Raw genomic sequence first — 17,370 nt, 5'->3', positions numbered from 1 at the left:
GACTTTACACTATTAAAGTGCCTTGTTCTACTGACCAGTGTAGGCCTTTCCCAGTACGTGTAGCTCCACCTGTCTCCTTTTCACAGGACATGCACATTGTCCTTCCCAGGGGCTTCCTGTGTCTGGGAGGCTAAGCTGTTGAAAGGCATCATTCCCAGCACCACATCTGCCTTGCCTGGGCAAGGCTTAATAATTGCACTTAGCAGAGAGTTTTATATAACACTCATTATGCCAGCCTGCTAGCTAAACTTATGAACGTGCATCTTCCATTAACCTCTGCAGTGCCCTGCATCGTGACATGACCTTCCTTGAATATCGCTGCTACTGTTGTCAAGATGCAACAATTAGGCTTTTCTTGGAAGTGTTATGTACTTCAACTTGCTTCCCTGACCCTGTTGTGGTTGTTGTCCGAGAAGTCTCCTGGCAAAATATCTCCCTCCTTTTGGAAGTGGGGAAGAAGTGTCACCTACTCCTCATAGATACGCATCTGGGATAACATGCTTATAAGACCACAAAGCAACAAAATGAGACACTGGCCACTCAGTTATATCATAGCTGTGCACTGCTCTGTGGTCATGATGTGGTGGCTCCTCCGAGAACCTCAAATTATAGTGCATTTCTTTTTTCGGTTAAGCGTCTTTGGTTTTCTGTTAAGCAAAATTTCTAAGTGATGAGCCACGTTTCATACATGCCAGATTAATCTAACAGTGCTAGGTGTGGATCTGCATCCAGCTCTTCAGGCTTTTCCAGTAGCCGCTTTACTATTTTAATGCTATTTTCCAGCAACTTTTTCTTTTGGGTTTAGTAGGCTAGTGATGACATGTCTAAATCTAAGCTATATTGCAAATAGCATAAACTTGTGCATATTAAATTGAGGCCCATCCTCAAACATTACTGCTCTGTCTAGCAATGTGGATGTGTTGTACATGATCACCTATTACCTATAGGGTAGGTAATAAAATTGTTTCAGGGAATGAGTGCATGGTTTGGGGTTTTTTACAAACCCCAGTTAAGCTACGTTAGGTTTCATTTGAAGCCAATATAAAACATATCCAGCCCTTTTATTTCAATCTTTAAATAACCTTCATGTCTCCTTTTTAATATATACTTTCTGTAACACCTTAGGGATCTCTAGCCTGGCATCTTGAAATAAAATCCATCTTGGACAAAATGATCCTTTCCAAGTAAGTGCTAAGGGCTGGGAACATGCTGTCCCAGCCACCCTGTTGCTACTAGCCATAATTGCTCCCTGCAGATTCTTATCCTGAGCTGTTGTTCTGGCAATTGCAGTTCCCATTTCATTGAAAACGAGATGGGTATTCTTCTTGCCAGATCGGTATATGTAGTGTCTTGCCCTGGACTCTGTTCCACTGGACGTCTGTCAGGTGCTCTGGTTTGAATTTTTGCCGCCATCAAATCTCTCCCAGGGTTGATTTGCTAATCATACATTTGTAATTGAAAACATGATCTTGGTGTTTTTTCTGTATTTCTGAGGGCTGAGGTGTTGCCAGGTCTCTCTTGACAAGGGTATCAAGTGTTTTGCAAACAGTTTCAGCTAAAACTAACCTCTCTTAAATAAAGACATTACATTTGCATTATACCAGTGGATGAAGTCCAAAGCCTCTTCTGCTCTTCTCCTTTAGCACTGCTTTTGTTAGCACCGGTGACGCAAAAGTGAAAAGTCTCCGACTTGGTCATGCTGATGCAAGAGGACAGGGCCAGAGCCCCCTCCTCAAAGCCGGAAATGGGCAACCTACTTCGTGCTTACTTTCACAGACCCTTTGGCTAATTAGCTGCTGCTGTTCTCAAGCTCCTTCAGTCATGCACCATGTTGGCTGGACGTTTTTGCAGAGTGATGTTCCCGGGTTGACAATTTGAGTGGCTGGAGTAGGCACAGGTTTCCCTACGTAGTTCCCCGCTTCCAGGAGTCCACGTACCTGTCTCTTGTCTGTTGGCACAGGGATGCTTGTGAGCCAACCTGCACGCTTCACTGTGTTAACTTTTCTCCCAGGCCTGTTATTTCCTTTATGCTGAATTTACGTTTTTACAAGCTCAGCATAAGCCCAGCAAATCTGGCTCCTTGTAATGCTCCCCAGAGCCCCTAACTGTGCTCTTCTACTGCTTTGCCCTAGGTCAGGATGTCCTCTCTGCGGACACCCTATATATCACCGTGATTGTGCATTTCCCAGTGAAACACCTCAGGTGCTGAACACAATCCAAACGGCAGCCTGAGAAAACAACCTCCCAAAGAGGGTGCTAAGTGCAGACAGATGTGTGCAGTGTCTTTATTGGCACCTCTCTGGATGCTGCTGAGGCATCGCATAGAAAAATATTTGATGTCTGCCATAGTCTTCAAAACTTTCCCCTTGCAGACCATGGGAAATGACCCCTCAATTTGTGTAATAATTTAATTATTTTGGGGTTACACATAAGCGAAAGACTCCATCTTTTAGCTACCCCCTTCAGTCACCAGTGAGGACTCCACTCTCTTGGTTTTTGTGATTCGCAAAAAAATGGGCCTACCCCACTCCTCTCCTAGCCTCTCCCCCGGGCATGGAGGAGAACTTCCTTCTGGATGTGAATGATGGGACCCGTGAGCTCTTGTAGCTCTGCTGACAGCTTTCTCCTCCCTTTGGGGGCACATCCTCACACTCTTCCTCAGTTGTTCTGGACTCCAGCTCCTCTGGAGAGACAGATAACTTGATGATCTTCAAATTGACTAAATGGCATTTCTTTTCCTGCTATAGCTTTACCTTTTCTGTTGTATTTCCCTTTATGTCCACTTCACATCCTCCTCCAGCGGGGATAAGATTGCCACTGCCAGCCCTAAGTTGTACCCGTCTGCTTTGCCCTACCCGTGACTTCTCCTGGTGCTCCTGTTTCTGGTAGCTCGGTGCCTTAGGATCACAGGGCTGGCAAGGACAACAGCCCCCCTGGGTAGTTAATATACATTTGTGTATATATAATGCCCATTATTCAGCTTGTTCCATTGTCCTGCTGTGCTGACAGTTCGGAAGTTTTTACTGAGATTTGATCGCTGTTTGCTTTGCTGTAGTTCAAACCCGCTGACACACGGCCTACCCTCTGCCGCAAGAGAGAATAACAAATGCACTTATTAACATTAATAAATGTCTCACTTGCTCACCAGCCGACAGCCCATTCATCATCAGCTGCAACACCACCGGCTGCTCCTGTGAGCTGTTGGTGCTGTTGTCATCCTTCTCGGGCACACTAGTGCTTGCAAACTCTTGCAATGTGATCCCCGGTGTTACATTCCTAGCCTCTTTAAGCGTATGCCAGGCATTGCTGGTGCTGCTCCGTGCAGCTCCTGGTGCTGTTCTTGCTCGACTCTGCTGTTTTGTTCCAGGTGCTTACTGCCTTCTTTTTTTGCCTTTTGTGTTTTCAGTTCTTAATTGCATTTGCAGTGCCCGAGCACTGTCCGGTCTCTATAAGCGTCATTCTGGACAGGCAGCGTCCTTCTCTTAGCAAACTCTCATTGCTTTGTCAAAGGTTAATCCGAGTCTTTCGGTAATCTGAGTGTGTTTAGTTTTACTTCTGATTCCCATCACACAATGGCTATTTATTCCATTTTCCCCACCCCCTACCTAACTGCTGAGCTTTTGCTTCATAGCCTTAAGACTATTATCTCTCATTTTTAATAGGGAGACATTGAGGCCGAGGGTTAAATGTGATGCTCAGGGTAGCTCATCTGAATTAGGCCTCATAACACAGGGATTTTTAATAACCAAAGAACTGAGCTAGGCAAACCCCTGGCCTTTTCAGGTTGGAAAACCCCAGCGCTCCCAAAGTCTGTTACAGCAGATGCCTCCCCCCAAATAATAGAAACAAAACCAGTCCTAATGCCGTGCATCACCTCCATAGTAGTGCTGCTGTTGTGCGAGGTGCTCGTACCACCAGCAAAAACAGGGAGCGAGTGAAACAAAGCCTGCAAGGCCGACTAGAAGAAAGGGAAAGCATTTAAGCAGTGAGATTTGGCATGCATCTTGTTAGTGTCACTATTTTTTATGTGGCATTTCCTAGGGATGTTTTGCTTTTATTTTAAAATTGATGTGTGCGCATAAAAGGGTTTTAGCTTCATTAGCTGTTCCTTGGGGAATCTAGAACATGCAGTATTGTGTCAGCATTCATTAGTCTCTGAAGAAGAGTTTAAATCCAGTAATATAAATCTAGTGCCATTGTGCAAGTTGCTTCGCTCCTATGGTTTTCCCTAGCGATGAACCCACAGAAGAGGATCTGATTGACTTATAAATTGAAGGTCAAGGGGCACAGGACAGCCTCTGGGGTGGCACGCAGCAGATCTGCAAGGGGGTAGGGATCAAAGCAGCAGATTGGGCTGGGAACAGAAAGCTAATTTGTGCCATGCCTGCCAAAAAAGTTGGCCCTCACTGAAGTAAAGCATAGTGAGCCTCTCCTCTTTTGAAGTAGATGTGGGCCCATTTTGGTCCTTTGATTTGTGGAGTAGGTGCCACACACGCCTGCACAGCTTCCACTCAGTCAAGGATGGAAAATTTGCCTTCCTCTTCGGAGAGGAGGCTCAGTTTGGAGTCACAGTGGCTGCAATGGAGAACTAAAAGGGTAGTTTTCTGTGTTGATGGAAGTTTGCACATTTGTGCTCAAAGGACAAGGTGAAAAGCATGTGCTTTTGTCACTTTTTAAAACACAGTTTCAAGTTGCGCTAAACAACCGGATTCATTTATAAAAAACTGCTTTCTAATTCCTTTGGTTTTATGCCCTCTGTGGGATGATTCACTGTCACTGGCTTCCTGTGCCTAGTGCTGCTCGGTTTTCTCTGTCCCGTGGGTCTTTACCTGGCAATGGAAAAGAAGAAACACCTGCCATGTGTAAAATGACAGAAACAATGCGGAGGACACAGGACCAGGGCCGAGGCAGCACCAGAGGCCGGGCTAAACTCCTTTCCCCAAGCAGGTTGCTTTCCACAGGTGCGAGTGTTGGAGATAACTCTGTGGTGGGGGTGCACACGCACTGGAGGTGATGGTGCTGCACTAATTGATGCACAGCAAAGCCCAGGGTGAGTTGTCCAAACGGAGCAATTTATATGCAGCAGAGACAGAGAGAGCCAGTCCCATACTGAACGGTGTTGTGGCTTCAGGTAAGAGCTGGGGAGCAAATGGAAGGCAAGAGTAGATCATTTGCCCTGGACCACTTTTCTCCATTGTAACCGGGAAGAAACTGGCCTGACTTTGATGGGACTTTTCTGCAGATGTGTGACGACTCTGTTATTTTGCAGTTCTCACAATCGTTGGCTTGGTATGAATTGAACTTGTTCTGGATCCCGTGTGGGACCAGGTTGGATCAGTCCCTCACCCCACCCTGTCCCAGCCTGTGTTCGGCTCTGATGGTTTCAGCGCGTGTGACTCTATGGTCAGAGGGCAAAGAGCAAATAGTCGCGGGCGTCTCCTCTCTCTAGGGGAATGGGGCTTGGGGCTGGCATGAGAAGTGCTGTGGGGAGGGCAGCAAAGAAAACCGGCACATTCCCCACAGAGGATTTATGCTGGAAATGCTGGAGAGCAGAGTGGACTAAAAACCCAAAGGCTTCTTGCTGGAAGCAACAAGATGAATGGCGCAGGTTTGAGTAATGAACCCCCCTGGCAGAGGACTCCTGCCTGTCACCTCCCATCCAAACGGGTGGGGAAAAGCAAACTGGCCACTGAAATTCAATGCCAGGATTGGCCAGGTGCCCACTTTCTTCAGCACCAGGAGGAAGGGGCCCCATGTGCCCCATTCCCAGTAAAGGGGCTCATCCATGATTTTAGTAGGGAGCTTTCTTATTATGGGGTCCTTCAGCTGCCTTGTCCGACCTGTTCTGGCCTTACCTAACCGCCCCCTTCTCCTAAAGCCGGGAGAGTGGAGCGGAGACTCTCCTAGAGGGCCATCGCCTGAAGTTTAACTTCAGTGAAAATAGAAAAGCGCTCTGGAAAGCGGAGGCATATAGGATTCGAGAGCAGTTTAAGTGAAAACCCAGCTGTGAGGTTTACAGACTGCACTTCTGCTAGGGATCATCCAATGTGAGCCGCCAGCCTCACTGCAGACTTTCCAGCTCTAATGAATTGGGAAATCCATTCTGAACAAGATTGAGTTTGATGGGCCTGTGTGCAGGCAGATGGATGTATTTTTAAAAGACAAGGTGCCAGAAATCTCCGCGATTACGTTACTGGAGCAGGGCTCGTTTCTTGTGGTTTGAAAAGTTGAGTGTCAGGACTTCAGGGCTTTATTTTTTTTTCAGGTCAAAACTGAAGCTTGGGCAGGGTGTAAAAACCTGCCCGATGACTAAGTCTGTTCTTAAAAAGCTCTGCAGGGCTTGTCCCAGTGGCAAACCTCTGTGCTTCGAGGGAGGCTCTGTGCCCTTGCAAATAGGGTTAAAAATGGAGCGGTGTCACCTCTTCCAAAAACCTAGGCAGAGACGCGCGGCACCCATGCTCCCAGGACTGACTGGGCACAGGCCAAAGGGAAAGGCTTCCAGGAGACTGCTCTGTTTTTCATATAATCTTCAAGTCAAGTCCCCCTGTTCAGCAGCATTTCTGCGTTTAGGACCAGGGTCTGCCCCATTTACCTGTCTGGGGTGGTGTCTGAGCTCTCCCACTTACTCTATTCGAACTACACCTAGCAAGGCAGCTGCTCCATGGAGGCAGGGGGGTCTCTGTATATGCACAGAATCAGGGCCGTCAGCTGCCCCACAGTTAGGAATCTCGAAGTGTTTGACCTGCTTCTGCAGCTGACTGGATCATACCTCTCTGGTACAGGGCATGCATGTGAAAAGCCCTCTCTGTCGGACGACAGAAGTTCTCTAGTCGGGGCCGGGACGCAGGAACATAACGTGTCCAAGCCGAACCCACTACTGCAGGGGCACGCAGAACTTGCCCGGTCAGGGCAATATAGGGACTGGTTCCAATGCAGAAGACAGGAGGCTGCTCCTGACACTCGCTGCATGCCAGCGCTGCCAGGCTTCACCGCGTGACTGGGCCTGTAATTGCTACAGGTATAAAGTGTTTGTTTCAAAATGAGGACAGCTGCTCTGAGAGCGTCCGCTGGCAGGGGGCAAGGGCACACGGGGCCAAATTGAGCTCTGGTGCAGGGACCAAACAGCTCAAATGAGAGCCACCAGCCTGCAGTCACCCTCTGCACCACCCCGCACTGCCACTCCTCTCCTGCCCAGGAGACGCTTCAGAACGGGCGGCAGTGGTGTGGACCTGGCAAGGGCAGCTCTGGCTTGTCCAGGGGTCTTGATTCCCCTTTTGATTCCCCTAATGCTTAGCTAGTGGAAGGGACTGCAGGGCACACATGGGGTCCCCTGGGTGTCAGCTCTCCTGGCAGATCAAAGAGGGGCAGCCCCAAACCAGCCCCTCCACACTGGAGAGGTGCAGCCAGCTGAGGGAGATGCAGGCAGGGCTGCCCCCAGAGAGCCACTCATGGGGGTCTTCTCCCCTTAGCTAAAGGACACGGTGCTGTGTGTTGGATGGAGCTGAGATCCTGGAGCCATGAAATAATATTAAAACCCAGCTCCTGGGGGAGTCGGCAGCGGTTATGCAGTGAGGGGGGTGCCTCTGTCTGGAGTGCAGGGCCCAGTCCTCTTCCTAGCATCAGCAGCAGGGCATTGGCGGAGCCCATACCTCCCTGCTGTTTCCTACGGCGTTCCCTGCTGCGTGCTGTGTAGCTGTGCCTGGGGGCTTTGGGGGGCTCCAGGGGTCGGTGGCTGACACGTGAGAGGGGATTCCTCAGCAAAGGTGGGGACTGGACAACCCATGCACCATGTCATCCTTCCAGGCCTAGCCCTCAACGCGCCGTACAAGGGAGTGGACGTGCCACTTGCACCGTTTGATGCATGGCATAACTTGGGGGGCACGAAGTGCCTTCCCCAAAGCCAATGGCAGTGGGTGCATCTCTGGCACTAACTCGCTCCTGTCTTTCTGCCACCTCTAAGAAGTGTGTTGGCATCCCCACCTGCCCGATATGCATTTTTGGGGGTTTCCTGGGTTGGGAAGTGCTTTCAGCTCCCCTGGAGAGAGGTGTTGCCAAAGGGCAAACAAATTTACCCCTTTGCTTGACAGATTGTGCTTTTCTCTCAAGCAAGTACAGACCGTGCTGGAGAACTGGGCTGTTGGACAAGTTGGGGGTCCTACGCAGCCAAGGAAATGCAGTGTTGACACTTGGGACCCCCCTGCGCTGTGTAGACTCTGTCCTGTCCTCGCAAGAGAGTAAGCCTCGGTCTGTCCCAAGCCACTCCTGGCTGAAGCGTGTGCCCACTTTGCTTTTGTCTGGCAAATTCCAGCTTGATCTGCTCCCAGTGAGAGGCCATCCATCACTCCGCACACGCAGAGTCCCCGTGGCTCCATCTGACAGCTTTTATTCAGAGATCGCCCCACGCCGCCGACGTCTTAATTATTGATGAGGCTCGTGGGGTAGGTGAGGCTCTGTTCTCAGCAGCACCGCGTTCCAGCTCCCTTTCCCACCGAGTTCACCCACACGGCAGGGCGAGCTTTGCTTTGTGTGGGGAACCGCTGAACTGGAAAGGGCGCTGAATTAGCATGTGCGCGTCAGAGATGGGCAAGCCAGACAGGGCAGCGTAGGCCACGCCACGCCAGGGCACAGAGGGGTGAGAGATGGGCCGCGGTCTTTGTTCTTCTCTCGCTGCTTTGGGCGGATCCTCACGCCATGAAGCAAAATAACCTCAGGCCTCTCTTCAAAGAAGTGCCTCCGGTGGGTCTTGCTCGCTCACAACGGGGTCACGCTGCTCTCGAGCATTCCCCGTTGGCTGCACGCTTTTGGCTCTGAGCTGTGGGTGGCCTTCCCTCCCTCATGTCTCAGTCCTCCCCTGAGCCATGCTCGAGGCTCTGGAGGACAACAGGGGACAATAAAAAGCCAAGCACTGTGGCCTGCTGAAGAATTGGGCTGTGCCGGAGGGAGCCTTGCAAAAGCACATTCGTCTTCACAGGCTCTTGTGTATGGGGAAGCCCTGGGGCACCTGGTGACGGGGCAGCAGTTGTGGTGCAAGGCAGAGGGGATGAACACTAACGTGGCTGGACCACTAATAGCACTAGTCATTTTCTCCAGCCTTCCCTAGGGTTTTCTTTAGCCAGGTGATGAACAGAATTCATACCATAGTGTTGATGGGCTTGGGGGAGACGGGGAAAGAACAGGGGAGAACCTGGGGTAGCCAGGCCTCAGTTTACCGGCCTGGGAAATAGGTTTGCAAGTGGACTTGGCAAGATCCTTTGAGAACATCTCTGGAGTCCTGTCTAGGCACAAAGGGCTCAGTTCTCTCTCGAGGAAGCTGTTCTGCTGTGTTGGTGATTTTGCTTGGACTGTCTGTCTGGGCGAATGTGCTCAGGCAGATCTCACAGGCGGTGCATGTTCATAGCACCTGAAGGGCTTGCGTTAGAGGTGGGGATAACATCAAAAGAGCTGTGGGTGGACTTTCAGAAGTGCCCTAAGGGACTGAGGAGCACAAATCCCACCAACGGTAGATGGAGCTTTGGCAGGATCTGCAGGGTCATCTGGCCCCAAAGGCCGAATGCTCTTCCTTGCACGGAATACTATTCCCCCTTAAAAGTCAGCACGTATTTTAGAGCCTCCCCCAGTCTGTTTTGTCTTTTGAAAATGGCATAAGTGAAGAAGGACACCCAGCAATGTGGTGTCAGTACCGCCAGGTGCAGCCCGTTCAAGTTTGATGCTGAGCTTGGGTTCTGTTGACTCTGTTGACCCCCACAAGGCTGTACCGCCTCATCTATACCTGCTGAATTGCCTGGCTTTTCCCCCATTCATTTTGCTTCCTGCCTTCCCATGAAACCCAATCCCCTAGCAAAGAAGCCCAGCTAGGAAATTGAGTTCAGCCACACATGCATGCTCCCACGTGCGCACCAGCTCAGCCAGAGCCTTGCTATTATGGATTCAGAAGCGAATAAAGATCCTGGGTGGTTTGCACGGGTGACCAACAGGACGGGAATGTCAAGAAGCCCAGGCATTGCGCTCTCTCGGCCCCCCGGTAACGTTGCAGGATGCTTCTTGGTCAGCGGTGGCTGCAGAAGCTCGGTGGAAAGGCACTGCCTTTCCCCACCTGCTTAGGCACAGCTCTGCCACCCCCTGTCAGAGTCCTGGGGCAAGTGTGTGGGCACCCGCGCTCGCTCTCTACCTGCTTCCCTATGGGCCCGGCCTCTCTTTCAGAATGAAATTTCCAGTTCACCCCATTCCTGATTTGGCCTCCTCCCCCAGGTCCAGCTGGATCTGGCCCTTGCTGGCATCGTGGTTGGCAGCTGGGACTAGAGGGCATGCACAGAACAGAGTGATATATTTGTCTATAGTAACATCTTGTCTATAGGAACGTCCTGGAGGTTAAAAATGATGAGAGAGTGTTGGCTTTAGGCTTGTGTTTATTTCATAGTTTCATAGACATCAGGGCTGGAAGGGACCTCGGGAGACCATCGAGTCCAGCCCCCTGCCCAAAGGGCAGGAAGTCAGCTGGGGTCATAGGATCCCAGCAAGATAAGCATCCAATGTACTCTGGAAGGTGTTCAATGTAGGTGCTTGAACCACCTCCGCTGGCAGACTGTTCCAGACCTTGGGGGCTCGGACAGTAAAGAAATTCTTCCTTATGTCCAGCCTGAAACGGTCTTGCAGGAGTTTGTGACCATTCGACCTCATCATCCCTTGGGGCGCTCTGGTGAACAAACGTTCCCCCAGATCCTGGTAGTCACCCCTGATAAACTTATAGGTGGCCATCAGATCACCCCTGAGCCTACGCTTTTCCAGGCTAAAGAGTCCCGTGGCTCTCAGCCTGTCATCGTAAGATCTGTTTTCCTGACCTCCGATCATGCGCGTGGCTCTCCTGATCATGTGTCTCTCTCACTCAAATCAGGTCAAGGAAGCTTTGCTGGATCAGAGAACCAGGGATGGGCAAGGCCGTCCCTCCACACCTGCCTCCCTGCCAATCTAGGCTTCACTCATCCCTGTTCTCTCGCACAGCTTCTGCTTTTTCCCTGAACTGGACAGAAGTGCGTGACCGGCTGCAGTCTGTCCAAATGAGGCTGTGTGCCCTACCAGCCTTTTCCCTTCCTTGATCTGTCTCCTGGCGCTGGGCTGTGCTGGGGGAAGGCAGGCGAGTGCACAGCGCTGGAGGCTTCATAATCGCAGCACTGCTTCGTTCTGCTGGCTGCAGATCTACCAGTGGCAGTGGCAGCCTGCGCAGCAATGCCTCTTGGTGCTGGTTGGGTTTGGCTTGTCCGGGAGGATCAAAGCCACCAGCAGCTCCGTGCCTCCCATGCTATTTCCACTGTGATAAACCTGAAGTCTGTTCTTCTGCCCCTTTTCCTCGTTCTGAAGGGCATGTGGGGAGCAGGGACCGGGGGAATTGTTGCTGGCTTGGCTGGGGCGTGAATTCCTCAAATACTTGGTAAAGCAGTGAAGCCCTGAGTCAGATCTGGGGGGACCCAGTTGATGCAGGGAAAAATAAAACCTGCTTCTCTTACAGCAGTTCCATTGTTGGTGTACTAGCCCCCAGCTTCGGGGCAGGTAATCTGCAGGCCAGAGGTACGAGGAACCAGATGCGCACAGCTGGGCCTGGAACGCCCATTTCTCTGCCCTGCACTGTACCACTGATCCCCCTCCTTAGCCCTTCCTCCTCTCTCCACCTGCCCCTCCAGCAACCTCTGCTTACTGTTGCTGCCGAATTTGGCAGTCCATGCTTTGGGCATGGGATCCCACGGCTGAGGTGGCAGCCCACAGCTGGGCACATCAGCAAGGAGTAGTGCCTCACGGCAGCGCCCAGCTCACAAGTGGCTGGCCTGCCACTCTGGAAGGCTGCCGGCCCCTGCTCTAGCTGTCTGGCGGGTGGGTCTGAAATGTGCCAGGAGAGCTGAGCATAAGAAGACGTACCTACCTGCACACTATGGGAGTTGGCAGTAATGTACCTAGGCTGCGGGGGGCGTCACTGGAAGCTGCCCCATGTGTGCCCACTGTCCCGGGCGCCTGGCCGTATCATTTCACCTCTGGGAGTTGCTGTTTGGGCTACAGCATGAAACGCGGCACCTGTTTCATAGATGAAAAAGAAGGCTGTGCTGAGTAGCTGCCACCTGAGGCCGGCTCAGGGGAGAGATGCACAGCAGGCTACGGGAGCATGCGCATCACCTCTCGGAGCTGCGGCACGGATGGGGTAGCTCTCAGCCGGACACTTGCTTCTCTCCTCCGTCTTGGGGCCGGCTTCGCAACGCACCGTTTTATCTGGGGCAGCAAGAGCTCACGGTATCACTTTGTGCCTGCTATTCTGTAGGGAAGGGGAAATCAGTGCACCAGCTAATGATCCAGCACATTGGCTCTGCCGGCAGCCTGCTGGTGGAAGAATGTTTTAATACAGCGATTGCTGTCCCAGAGGCAGTTAATTGAGTTAAGCAATTTTCCTTAGAGTGCAGAAGCCGGAGGAGTTTGTAAACGAACGCAGTGGCTCAGTGGTGGTCCCGTTATCTCCCTTCGTTTCGAAAGGTCAGAGCCACCATAAGAAACCCGATGACAGTGCAAAGTGGTTAGCCCCCTTGCAAAGAGCTGGGCTCCACTCCCGCACAGTCCAGCTGTGCTAATGGGCCCGTCTGCCTCTCATTACCACGTGCAGCGAGATCAGAGCTAATGCATCCCCGCTTGATGCATAAATATCCCTGCTATTTCCTCCAAAGCACGCTGCCTGTCTAATCTAGAGTGCGCAGAGTGTATCGGGGTCGCCAGACCTGGTGCAGGTTGGGGCCATGGCCACGATTTAGCTGGAAGCAGGAGGGCTGCAGCTAGTTGCATTGCAGTGGAGCGTAAATGCTGCCACCCCCTCTTGGGAGCAGAAGCAATGCCTCCCATCCCGACCGGCAGCCGGTCCTCTCCATCAGAGCAGCCTTCACATCGGATGAAGGGGTCCCAGCACCTGCTGAGGCTGCAGCCCGGTGTTTCCGAGGTCAGCCCCATTTTCTTAGCTTAGCTCATAAACCTCCCTGAGAAATCCTTGCCCAACACGTGTCCGTGCAGCTCTGCATTTGTTCTGCCACTCATCGAAGCATGGGACTCATTTTCCCCCCTTAAAGAAAGTTGGCAGAAGCTGCACGTGGGATCGGAAAGCTCTTAGCAGATCCCTTCTTGGAGTCGAGGAAAACAGCTTTCCCGATCTCACCATAGCCTCCTGCTGGACACCGGGCCGCACTGCAAAACGGTCCTCGCAGCTCTGTAATAACTCGGCTCAGGAGGAAGAATCTGTCACCTTTCCCTCTGCGGTTTCTTCTCGGCTCTAAGGCACCGGAGGAACGAGACGGAGCCGGGAAGGCTTTCAGAGAAAGAGGCTCATGGGAACGACAGCTGCTGATGGAGAACACTCATTTCTTTAGTGTCTGAGGGGAACCGCAATGGCTTTGGTGGAGGGATGTGTGTGTGGGTGGGTTTGGAGGGGGCAACCGTTCTGACCCAGGCATTTCAGAGGAACCACAAACACTTTATAGTAACAAAGGGTGGAAAAAGCGAGCACTTTTCTGCAACGCATGTGACTGTGCCCTGAGGTTTGGAGCCCCGCGCTCCGTTCCAGGCCACAGTGTTTGCGTGTCAGGCTCGGGGAGCTTGCTCACTCCCAGAAGCCTTTCACGAAGTTGCTGTAGCAACTGAGAACGCCACCTAAACTTGCTTTTCTTTTCTCCCTCCCTGCTTTTTCCCCCTCTGCAGCTGAAGCTCTCGTTTACCTTGGACAAGGAGAGTGGGATGCCTCAAGGCTGTTATGTCTATCAGTACCGGGACAGCAACAAGTAAGTCCCACGGATGATGGTGCTCAGGGCAGATAGGCACGGTGCAACAAGAGGGAAATATTGCGGGTACCGTGCCCCCCTTCCCACCCGCTGGCAGTGGGGTCGGCCTGCTTGTGATGCCGAGGTGTCAGTTCAGCAAGTTTTTGTCTCAGGCGCGAGAGCTGGGAGTAGCTGGTCAAGGACCCCCTGAGCCCAACAGCACTGGGCAAGCAAAGAGAGAGGCCTGGGGCCAACGTCAGAAGCACCCAGCGCCCATTCGGTGTCCCCGCACCCTTTGAAACACTGGCTGTTTTGCTTCGTTACCCAAGTGGCAGCTTTTCAAGCACTTTTGACTTGTGCTTTGCAAACCAGGGGCATCTGCCTCTAAAAACCCCAGGGTGCATTGCACTGGGGTGCGTCCAATGGCGTGGAGTCAAATCTGTCTGCTATCCCATTCTCTCTGGGCTCCAATGCACTTGGTGCTTTGTCCATTGGGATCTCATGGTCGTCCAAGAGCACCTCTGTACTCTGGATAAGGCCCCTTCTGAAAGCAAAGCTTTCCACGGGCAGGAGCTTGGACTCCTCCACTTCTAGATATTCCTGCCTAGTTTTACTAGCTGCTGCAGTGAGTTGGCACCCAAAATGTTTTTGTTTCAAATCACGTTCTCATTATCAAATTGACAGCAAGAGCACAGGGTAGTCCTGTGCTCACGCTGGATGACTTGTCAGGAATACCAGCGTGTCATAAATCCATAGTCTCTCACCTCCACCCACAAGCTAAGTTTCTTTTGCCAAATTTAGACCTTTAACCTAGAAAAGGAGGGCATGGGGAATTGCTTTCAGGAGCCCAGCCTACCTTAAGAGGATCTGGAGAACAATTCCAGCCCCTCAGAAATGTCTATTAAAACACAATCTCCCTGTCTTTTAAAGCTAGAAATTTTTGTTGTTGAGGAAGTTTGTTATTGAGGCTTTCCTGTCCTTCAGCAACAGTTTCATACCCTGTGCTCAGGCCTATGCCCCAAACAGCTCATCCCAGGTATAGTAAGTGCAAAGAGCCACTAGCAGTTACTCTGTTAAACAACAACAAAAAAAGAAACCCAGGGAAATGCACTGGTTAAATGCAAAAGGATCAAATCCGCTGGGAACAAATGTTTGTTTTCAAGCTTTTAAGAGGGAATTGTACATAATAGGCAGCGCGGAAAACACAGTTATTAGTCCTATTAGGATCGTTATGGATGTTTATAGTTCCAGCAGTCTAATTGTGTAACATCTAGCTTGAAGATCAGCAGCCTGTTCTCTGTCTCCTGTTGTCAATCCTTTCTCCATATGCTTTTTCGTGTACATGCATTTGTGTCGTTGCTTTAAGAAACATCTGGGAAGGACTTTTTACTTTAACATTTTATGCCAATAGCATTGCCACTTGCAAAGCTTTCGTGGTACATCCTTGACTAGCTGAGCAAGAAGCAAACTAGCTATAAAATATGGTGGCAACTCTCTCTTCACAGAGCTATGGTTCTGACCTGTATTCCTGGCCATGTTGGGCTTTGAGATGCTCAGGCCAAGTGTCAGCTGTGATCAGATTAAAGAAAACAAAAAAGTATCCTAGCCAGGACTAGTTGGATAGCAGCAAATGCAAGGCCTCGCATGGCTGAGTCAAACAAACCCAGGGAAAATATTTCTTCCAGTTCTCCCGGTTGGTACCAGGTTTGTTGCTTTCTGTTTTGTACTCTGCAGTTCATTTCCTCAGTCAAAAGGGCTGGGATTTAAGAAAGTCCTTGACAATCCATAACAAATGGGTTATATTGAGGGTTTGTGTGTGTTAAAGAGGTTTTTCCCCCTGAGCCCAATACATCCAGCCTGGGGGAGTAGGGAATACATGCAAAATGCATTGAAATGGGAGGTCGAGAGCAGTCTTTTAGCTTATGAACAAGCTTGCCTCCATGTGATGGGCCTGGCTGGCCTTTTTCAAACACAAACTTGGTTCCTTTCAGGGACTATAGAGTCACATGGGGGTTGGACTGGGATACCTGTGCATGCTCTGCTCCTTATTACAGGCAGTTGGTTTTGCCCTGAATTAACAGAGTGAAGTGGACTGGCAGAGAATTCATCTCCGACACTGTTTCTTCCCTTACCCACGCAGTTGAGATGCAATGAAGAGCCCCTCATTCATGGACGCTTACCCCTTTTATTGGATGTAATTTCATTCAGAGTTCAGCACATTACCACGCCAGTCTCCATCGCAGTCTTCTTTTTGCAGACATCACAGTGCAGACTTTTAGGCACAGCTCTACGCATGGCTAATGACCAAGCTACACTGGTATAGAAACATTTTATACTGGTATAACTGCCTTGCCATTAGGCAAGCTGTGTTGCTTTAACCACACTCACAGCATGAGTTCAGTGGAGGCTGTGTGTGTAAGAGGTGTCAGAGATGATTGCAAATCAGGAAAGAGATGCTGGCAGTATTGTGTGTGTCCATACAAGCATGTGAGTGATAGGTAATATGCATCTTCTGGCTAAGATTCAGATAAATCATCTGCCATTGTGGGTTAGCAGCTGAGGATGGAACAAGTGAGGGGGTGAGGGCAATAGGTGTTTGCAGCAGGATAGCATAAGTAGTTCCCAAGATGGACAGTATAACTGGCCCTTCAGATATGACAGCCTTCAAAGCCTCGCTGCACCCTCCGCTGTGCATCCAGAGTTCTTAGGATCTTAGGACAGTTGGGCTGGAAGAGATCTCACAAGGCCCCTGCTCCAGGTGGGATCGTCTCTGACTAAATCATCCCAGCCCGGTGTCTGTCCAACCTGGTCTTGAAAATTTCCAAGGATGGAGATTCCACTTCTCGAGTGCCTGTTGCACTGCCCGAGCACCCTCATAGTCAGAAAGTTACTCCTAATCTCCAGCATAAATTTCCTCTGCTGCATGTTGAGGCCATTGCTCCTAGTCCTGCCCCCACAGCCACAGAGAAAAGTCCATCTCCATCTTCTCCATAATCACCTTGCAGGTATTTGAAAACTGTTATCAAGTCTCCCTTAAGTCGTCTCTTCTCCAGTTCCCGAGTTCTTTCAGTCTGTCCTCACAAGTCACGCTGTCCACATCTCTGATTGTTTCTGTTGCTCTCGCTGGACTCGTCCCAATCGTCATACCTTTCTTGAAGCTTCGGGCTGAAAACTGGACACAGGACACCAGTGCTGAACAGAGCAGGAGGCTCACCTGACCTGACCTCCGTGCGTTCTCAAGGAGGATAGCTAATGGCTCTGAGCTGTGTGTGATGATTATGGGATGCAGTGATCATGGGCTCCAGGCATCAATGACCCTTCATCCAGGCATGAGTCCTGCTCTAGGATGGTGAACGCTGCCCAGAGAGGGTCACTTTGGCACAGTACGTAGTGGTTTTGTATTTGCCGAACAAAAGACTCCTATTTTTGGAATCTCCAGCTTTAACATGTAATTACCAAAGCAATTTGGTTTGAAGACCCTGGGGGTCTTCAAGCGAAGGTTAGATGTGTATCTAGCTGGGGTAATGTAGGCCCAGCACTCTTTCCTGCTTATGCAGGGGGTCGGACTCGATGATCTATTGAGGTCCCTTCCGAC

The 17,370-nt window shown here is 50.8% G+C and overlaps 1 protein-coding gene across 2 annotated transcripts in view; it reads left to right on the top strand.

Moving 5' to 3' along the window:
• Nucleotides 1–17,370, top strand: part of DIS3L2 (DIS3 like 3'-5' exoribonuclease 2) — a 224,967-nt gene that overhangs the window by 164,829 nt on the left and 42,768 nt on the right. For both annotated transcript variants that reach the window (XM_019532860.1, XM_019532859.1), the window contains exon 15: nt 13,717–13,796. In XM_019532860.1, the coding sequence (XP_019388405.1) occupies nt 13,717–13,796 (80 nt within the window). The remainder of the gene's footprint in view (nt 1–13,716; nt 13,797–17,370) is intronic.

The sequence above is a fragment of the Crocodylus porosus genome, unplaced genomic scaffold, assembly GCF_001723895.1.
Source record: "Crocodylus porosus isolate Cpor-Errol unplaced genomic scaffold, CroPor_comp1, whole genome shotgun sequence".
NCBI classification, from domain to species: domain Eukaryota; kingdom Metazoa; phylum Chordata; order Crocodylia; family Crocodylidae; genus Crocodylus; species Crocodylus porosus.
This window is presented reverse-complemented; position numbering and strand designations above follow the sequence as displayed.